Genomic DNA, 8,555 nt, shown 5'->3' with positions numbered 1-8,555 from the left:
TTGCCACAAGGGGTCAGGCTTGCTCAAGTAAAGTTAAGTACTGTATGGTAGAACAACAAATAAACATTTTTAGGCTATGGAATTTTGTTGCATATATATTAAAAAAAAGTGACTAACAAAATGCATTCCGTATCTGTACACCTTTTTTTGCACAGCTTCCTAAAAAATTTGAATAATAAAGACTTATATAAAGTGCAATGTGGAATCCATAACACTTTTTAGATATTTAGACCTTTTTAGTTATTTTTAACTAAGGGTTAACCCTCGAGGGTTTGAAAAATGTTGAATGGTAATCCTCTAAAAGTTTGTGGATACAAGCAGCAGCTCTGAGCAACATCATGTGATGATGAGGCTTTGAGATTGGTTTTCCTGTGGGAATGGTGCTCCTGGAAACTGCATCAAAACAACTGTGATGGAATAGGAAAGTCCATGCAAGGCGACTTGAAAGTAGCTGAATGTGATATTAAATATTATATATTTGTGCAACAAATATAATGATATTGCATGGGTCGTTGATCATGCTTCTGCTTGTTGAAGCATTGGTAGTTTGTATAGGGGACTGGGACAGAAGAATAATACGCCATTGTACCATTCAACCCTTTAGTGTAAGGAAAGAAAGTGCTACAGTTTAGTTTATATTTTTGTTCATATTTAGTTTATATAGTTTATATTTAAACATACCTTTTTTAATGTTTTTTTCTGAATTTATAACACATTTTTGGACCTAAAACTAACACATTTATGTTGACATTACAATACTGTCCATCCAAGTGTACATAGTGTATTGTGACAATCCCCTGCAGTAAAAACACCTGTATACAGCGTCTACGTAATGACGTCGCCCACAACCAGGATGTCCCGCCCCCCTTGTTTTCTCACCACAAACACTCCATTTCCATTGGCTACCGGCTTGAGTGACGTCGTCGGCGTGCACCTGGTGGCCCGTCATCGGTGGGGCTCGACGGTGAGCCTTCTCTACACACAGCTTGACACAGACATCGATATGCGGACGAAGACGGGGGGGAAACGTTGGAATTGTCCGTTTTAATCTCTCCACACGGTGCCTCTGCTTACCGTGAATACTTTGCCTCGAATGATTTCACCGAATGGGAGGACGTTAGCGGGCTTGGAAAGCAGGATTTAATCCCTTCCCCACATCCGTATTCCCAGCCGTCATTCGGCACTCTACTGGAAAATGATTGTTTAGAAGGTTGGTTTTTTTTTGCTAGCTAAGCTTTCTTTTCGTATCACCCCGCCATGGTGGACTCTATAAGGAAGACTTTCGTCGTCCCCGATATCAAGCCATTGGATTTGTACGACTGCACTAAAGCGAAAATATGCTCAAGTGTCGGCTGGTTGTTGGCGAAGTCCTACGGCAGTGCAGGTAGGTTGACAGGGCCCAGAAAGCCATGCTGTTAGCTCCATTACTATGCATTGTGTTCATATTTTTGGCTTCTGTACTGCAGGGAGAAGCCTGTTTAAGGTTACTGTGTGTGTGTGTGTGTGTGTGTGTGTGTGTGTGTAAACTCAGCGTTTTTTGGTGCACAAAGAAACACACATGAAAGCATGCTCTCTGTGCGCAATGCACACACTCTTGTCATTTGTTTCCATTCACTAGCTGCTCACCTTGTTTTGGGGCCGAAACAAGCCCCCCTCACTATTATTTGTTGTTTTCAATGCACCAAAACCAATCATTTATAATACTTTTTGCACTGGGCAAACTGGGCGTGGATCATTTGCTGTGCTATCTCATTGATGACAGGCCCTGGAACACTTTCTTTCTTACTCTTGTAAGAAATGCTTCAGCTTTATCTTACAGTTACATTTATTATGTGCATGACTGCAGGATTTAACTCTACGTTGTTTATCACAATATGTTGTTTTGCACCATTTCTAGACTATTTAATGCTATGAGAAGTAGTTCATTGGATACAACAAGGCAGAATGTGATTAAATTGTACACAAATCCACACTCTTTATTGCTCTCAGGTTCGACCATATCTTACTTATTGTGTGGAAATATGGGGTAATAACTACAAAAGCAATCTTGACTCTCTAAATGTACTGCAAAAAAGGTCAGTAAGGATAATTCATAATGCCGCCTACAGGGAACATTACTTCTGGATATGTCATGTGTACAATAATTTTTGAAATAGGTGACATGTCCATGCAATCAGATGGAATAAAGTAATGTAGAGTACTAAATAGGTGGCCAGAAATATTTCAATATTGAACAAAGCAAAATTTGTTCTCAATCAGAAATCACTCCACACTCGTCATTGCTCTCTGGTTCTACCATATCTTACTTATTGTGTGGAAATATGGGCTAATAACTTTAAAAGCAATCTTCACTTGCTAAATGTACTGCAAAAAAGGGCAGTAAGGATAATTCATAATGTCGCCTGCAGAGAACATACTCAGTCCTTATTTCTAAAATCACAAATACTTCCACTTGCTGATATAGTTCATCTTCAAACAGCTAAAATAATGCATAAGGCTAAAAATAACCAATTAGCTAAAAATGTCATCCAATACTTCTCTACAAGAGAGGAGAAATATGATCTCGGGGAAGAACTACATTTGAAACGCTTATATGCTAGGACTCCGTTAAAAAATAGCCATAGCATTTCAGTATGTGGAATCAAACTATGGAATGGATTGAGTAAGACCCTCAAACAGCGATGAGCCAATTCAAGAAACAATACAAGTCATGATGTGCTATACATATCACTATATTGACACTTACTATGGTAACCATTATGTCATTGGATGGTCATATCACCTTGTACTTCGGTATGTGACAAAAAAAAAATTAAACTATGTTAGGAAAGCAGGAAGTGAACAAATGTAACAGTTACTGATTGTAAAAGTACCAGATGGAGGGGTAGGATTTAATAAGCTTTGCTTCTTCCTACTCCTTTTGGACTTGTGGAACTGTGAACTGATTATGTGATGCATTCAATTGTAATCTGATGCATGTTCAAATGAAATACCAAATTACCATTACCAAATATTTTGTTTTTTTAACCTTTTTTAAACCTTTTAACCTTTTAAACTTGTAAGGTCAAGTGAAGTTTTAAACTTGATTAAAAATGCTGCTTAGGAGCAAATTCTATACAAATATGTTGTTTTTATGCCTTTAGTCTATTAATTGGATCACATTCTACACAAATATGTTGTTTTGTTACCTTTTCTGGATTGTTTAATGTTGTTTAAACCAGATAATACAATCATAAAACATGGCTGAATTGGATCAAATTGTACATGTGCCTCAGTTTTGACATTTAAATTCTAAGAAATGTATACGAAATTACAAAATGGCCCCCTATCAGAATGTAAACAACAGTTGGGGAAAAAAAAGACACTTTTTACACTTTTTTTACAAGTTTCATTGAAATCTGTTCACTGGTTTGTTATACACAGTCCATCTCGTTAGCAGCGGCTGGTGACTTATGCACCAAACACAGCGTTCTTACACAATACCAGGGTCCGGATCTCCCAGCTGCTGCAACCTCTGTTCACCCTGCAACCTCCAGACCACGCCCTCTGGTCAAAGTCACTTCCCAGGCCTCCAGCATGCAGGGATATGCACTCGAAAGATTGGCTCCCATTGTAGTTTGTCTGACTCAACTCTTGTGGCCTTGATGACATCATCAGGTCTATTCTGAGAGAGGAAAACAGACAACATGGCGACGACAGGGCGGCCAGGGCGTCTGGTTCATTGCTGCTCCAGGTCCTAATTAGAGTTAAAAAACACGGACTGTGATAATGCTGATGCGGCAGATTCTTGTTTTTGGACATGACAGAGTATTCCCAATATTTACTGATTTGTGTGGCGTTCCAGAACTAAATAATATCCGAAATATTTTCTCTGTAATGTTTTGCTTAATGTACAGTATATATATTTTACTTACATGATAAAATGTTTGATCATAAAGATAATTATCCTGACATCAGACTTGCACATAATCATTTAATGATGCTTTTATTAACATCATCTTATCTGCAATGACGTCAGACTACACCCACGTATTATAAGAAGTGTTTCCAATAGGCCCAAATGACTTAAACTTAGGAAAATGATACTATGTAATGTATTACTGTACTCTGTACATATAAATATAATTGTGCTGATATGCCTAATGCGTCTATGTATAGTATGGCTATTGGCTTGGTCGATATGTGTCAGGTCAGCACCCACTAGGCAGTGTCTTATTATCCTGACACGGAACTTCAGTATGTTTTGCATCAAGGTGAAGGAGACGAGGCGATGTGAGGATGGAATTTTGGATTTAGCCTTGACGCCGGCTCGTCACAAGTGATGTGACAGATAATGGCTCCGATAATGACTCCGCTGCTTACTTTGTAGCGTTTACACTGGAATGAGACCAGAAACTCTTGAATCACCTGTTCGGGCAAAGATGCTCGTAACTGGAAAGTTTATCAGGAAGATTATGTCTTCTGTCTCGAAGATTTATGCTTTATTCATGGAGAGAGTTTTTTTCATTTTATGCTTTACTTATCTATCAAAAAAGGTATGTTTAAATTATCTATCAGTCAGGGAAAGATTATAAAGCTATTTCTACAGTTTTGGGACTCCAGCAAACCACGGTGAGAGCCATAGCCAAACATAGAACAGTGGTTAACCTTCCCAGGAGTGGCCGACCAACCAAAATGACCCCAAGAGCGTAGCGACAACTCATCCAAGAGGTCACAAAAGACCCCACAACAACATTCAAACAACCGCAGGCCTAACTTGCCACAGTTAAGGTCAAAGTTCATGACCCCACCATAAGAAAGGGAACTTAATTTACTGTTAATTGGACACAGCCATTAATAGAGAAGCTTTAATTTACAAAATGTACAAAGTCATGCTATATAGCTTAGTTTTGTTACTCTAATAACCCCACCTCTTGCCCGAAGACAGCTGGGATAGACTCCAGCACCCCCTGCGACCCTTGTGAGGATAAGCGGTAGAAAATGAATGAATGTTATTCTAATAATGATTTTGAGTACTTGAAAAAGTAAAACAAAGCTCTGTTTGTGCATATGGTAATATGAAAACCAGAATAACCAGAATAAACCAGAATATTGCTAGATACGCAGGCAGTTATTAGCTTCTGTATAGGAGATTCTAGTTTAATGGAATAGACACGTCAATTAGAGAATTGGACACGCTTTACATACATTCCAAGTCTTCCAAGTCTTCTGTCTTTAATATTCCATGTGTAATTTAAACAAAACCAGAACCTGTTTTAGCTCCACCCAAGCCGTTCCAAAACCTCTTGGAATGATTGCTCATCCTCTCACCAGCGGTCGCTATGGTGAGTCAGCAGCGGGAGGAGTAGGGGGGGGGGACACGGATGTGAACAGGATGTTACCTTAATATTGATGTTTACCTTTTACACCCTTTTAGTATACTGCATAAGACTATATACAATATACTTTCAAGCTAATTCCCACCCTAGGAACGCTACACATGGAGGACAAAGGTCACGGTACAACAACAACAACAACAAGTCGTTCAAACAGCAGCCTTGTTATGAGTGGGTGTGTAACTTGAAGACGCCTGTAGGCTAGGATAGTGGATAGCGTGCGGAGATAAATGCATGGATTCTGTCACATTGTCACACCGTCTGTGAAGCCTCCTCTCAGGCAGCTGTAATTCAATCGACAGGATAACACTCCTGTGCCTTGTGGCCTTGGAATACAATTTAAGGCACAAGCACCAACTGTATGTGACAGTGTGATATGGAGGGTAATTACACAATGTGTTCCAAACAAAGTAGCAGGAATGAATGTGCTTAGGCTTCATTTGGACTTTTGCATATTTTGAATGGGGAAAATAATAGCATTTTTTCCTTAATTAAACATCCTGCTGCTGTGTTTTGTGCAGTACTTTAGGCCATTGTCTCTGTATGACTGTTTACATTTTCTCTGCTAAAGTGTTGCAATGGGCTGCACGGCGGTAGAGTGGTTAGCGCGCAGATCCCACCTTCAGCCATCTCTTTGTGGAGTTCACATGTTCTCCCCGTGCATGCGTGGGTTTTCTCCGGGGACTCCGGTTTCCTCCCACATTCCAAAAAAAACATGCTAGGTTAATTGGCGACATTTTTTATTGTATTTTCAATAAATAAGTTGGAAAACAGCAGTGGTTCCACAAGTGGGGTGCACATAACCCCACGGGTACGCCAATTGCCATAGGGTGTATGTGAATAAAAATAAAAAAAAACACTTTGGGCCTAGCACTTGCAATTATGAGCACACCTAAACGCATCACAGTGCGAGCATACCGCAGCAGGAAGAACACAGAGCAACAAGTTGTTCCTTGCTCTGTGCATCATATCAACAAATAAGTAAGATTGAATGCTTACCAGCTACACGGCGGTGTGTGGTTAGCACGCAGGCCTCACAGCTAGGAGACCCAAGTTCAATTCCACCCTCGGCCATCTCTGTGTGGAGTTTGCATGTTCTCCCCGTGCATACGTGGGTTTTCTCTGGGTACTCCGGTTTCCTCCCACATTCCAAAAACATGCTAGGTTAATTAGCTACTCCAAATTGTCCATAGATATGAATGTGAGTGTGAATGGTTGTTTGTCTATATGTGCCCTGTGATTGGCTGGCGATCAATCCAGGGTGTACCCCGCCTCTCGCCTGAAGACAGCTGGGATAGGCTCCAACACCCCCGCAACCGCATAGAAAACCTGTTTCTGATTTTCTAAATACAGTTTTTAACATTATTATAGCCCTCTAGACATGACATAACATCCCTATGGTCACCTTTACCCATTATAGTAGATATAAATAAGACCTATGTTGTATGTACATGTACCTATGTACCTATGTCGGAGTAGAGTTTTAGCTTAGCTTAGGCTACAACTGCAATAATAGCCTGTGTTTTTATTAGGGCTTATTGTGCTTGTTATACACTACTGTAAATCACTGTAAAGACCAAATATTTGACACAGCTTTTAGTGCATCTCCGTGTGCACCCCACTTCTCGCCCGAGGACAGCGGGGATAGGCTCCAGCAACCCCCGCGACCCTTGTGAGGATAAGCAATAAAAAATGAATGAAAGTGTTGCAATGTATGGACAAAACAATAAAGATACTTCTTAACGTATTTCTTAAGAGATCCAGGAATTTGCATGGTCTCCCCTAAAATATGGTCTTGGTCGTCATACTTTGTAAACTGTACAGTGGCCTCAGGATATTGCGGATTAAAATTTTTTTCTCCCTCCACGTGGGTTTTTTTCTCCCTGTAGTCCAACTTCCTCTCACATTCCAAAAACGTTCTCCCCGTTTCTGCGTTCGTGTGATTGTTTTGCGTGTGTTGATTGCTGCAACACCAATGTATCTGTGACCCAAGCGGGCAGGCAAACTCAATCGTTCAATGAGCTCTGAGGGGAAAAAAGGATCAATGCCATTTAGGTCAACCCAGCACATCTCAACTGTGACCACTGGATTTTTTAATTTGCCTGGTCGATTTTTGTTTTTTTCCTCCCCTCATGAGTGACAGTGGTTGTCTTTTCGTGACATCACGATATCTATCTGTCTCCTCTTTCCACCAGTCTAATGAGTACTGGCATTTGCATCCTACTTTGCCTTCTGGCAATGTTTTTTTTTTGTGTTTGCGTTGGGGTTGCTCAGCGTTTCCAGCACTAATGCGGACACCGCAGTTTGGCAGCACCAGTGAACCATGTGACTCCAACTTGACTATTGTTATTTACACTGTAAAGCTGGGCGTTCTGTTGTCTCGATACCAATACGGCTCACTTACATGACTTAACAATTACATGACATGATACTGGTACGCCTCCCTCCCTGCCTCCTAATTGCCCCCATTGTTTACACCATTAGGTGTAATCTAGAACACCCAGGCACACTTTCACTTGACCCATGTACTTTTAAAGTATATGTAAGTATTGACACGTCTGCTCATTACACCTAGCTGGGACTGAATAAGTCTCATTTTCCTATTTCTTACAGCATTAGTGATTGACAGGTCAGGTTTCTTGGCCTTCAGTACACATTGTCTTCCCAAGATGAATAATTACGATTCAAATCAGTGCAGCCCACCTCCTGATTGATATTGTCCCAATACTTTTGTGCATCACTTTATTCTGGAATTAGCCAAAAGTCTCTCTCCCACTTAGTTAGTCCAGAACTCTGCAACACGGCTTTTAACAGGAACCAAAAAAGGGGGGAGCACATATTTTATTGTTATTTAAGATTTTATTGTTTGTTTTTAAGGCGTTGAATGGGCTGGACCCCAAATACATCTCGGACCTCATCCAAATTTACTCTCCAGCGCGGTCACTGAGGTCCGAGGGCCAGCAGAGACTTAAGACCAGGGGAGACCGAGCCTTTTTTGTGGTTGGCACCAAGCTATGGAACTTTCTTCCCTCCCAAGTAAAAGAGGCCCCCAACATCGAAAGCTTTAAGTCTCGTCTTAAAACCCACTTTTATTCTCTGGCTTTTAACTTTCTTTTTATTTTAATTGGTTTTATTTTTTATACTTTTATTGCTTTGCTTCTTGTTTTTAATATTTTAATA

At 40.3% G+C, this 8,555-nt stretch overlaps 1 protein-coding gene across 4 annotated transcripts in view; it reads left to right on the top strand.

Annotated features, from left to right (window-relative positions):
• Positions 1–939: 939 nt before the first annotated feature.
• Positions 940–8,555, top strand: part of camsap3 (calmodulin regulated spectrin-associated protein family, member 3) — a 28,714-nt gene continuing 21,098 nt past the window's right edge. For all 4 annotated transcript variants that reach the window (XM_058050258.2, XM_078797264.1, XM_058050259.2 and 1 more), the window contains exon 1: positions 940–1,384. In XM_058050258.2, the coding sequence (XP_057906241.2) occupies positions 1,258–1,384 (127 nt within the window). In that variant the 5' untranslated portion in view covers positions 940–1,257. The remainder of the gene's footprint in view (positions 1,385–8,555) is intronic.

The sequence above is a fragment of the Doryrhamphus excisus genome, linkage group LG16 (assembly GCF_037039965.1).
Source record: "Doryrhamphus excisus strain RoL-2023G ecotype Guam linkage group LG16, RoL_Dexc_Guam_v1.1, whole genome shotgun sequence".
Lineage (NCBI taxonomy): Eukaryota > Metazoa > Chordata > Actinopteri > Syngnathiformes > Syngnathidae > Doryrhamphus > Doryrhamphus excisus.
The sequence above is the reverse complement of the archived record's forward strand: the minus strand, read 5'-3'. Positions and strand labels throughout refer to the sequence as shown.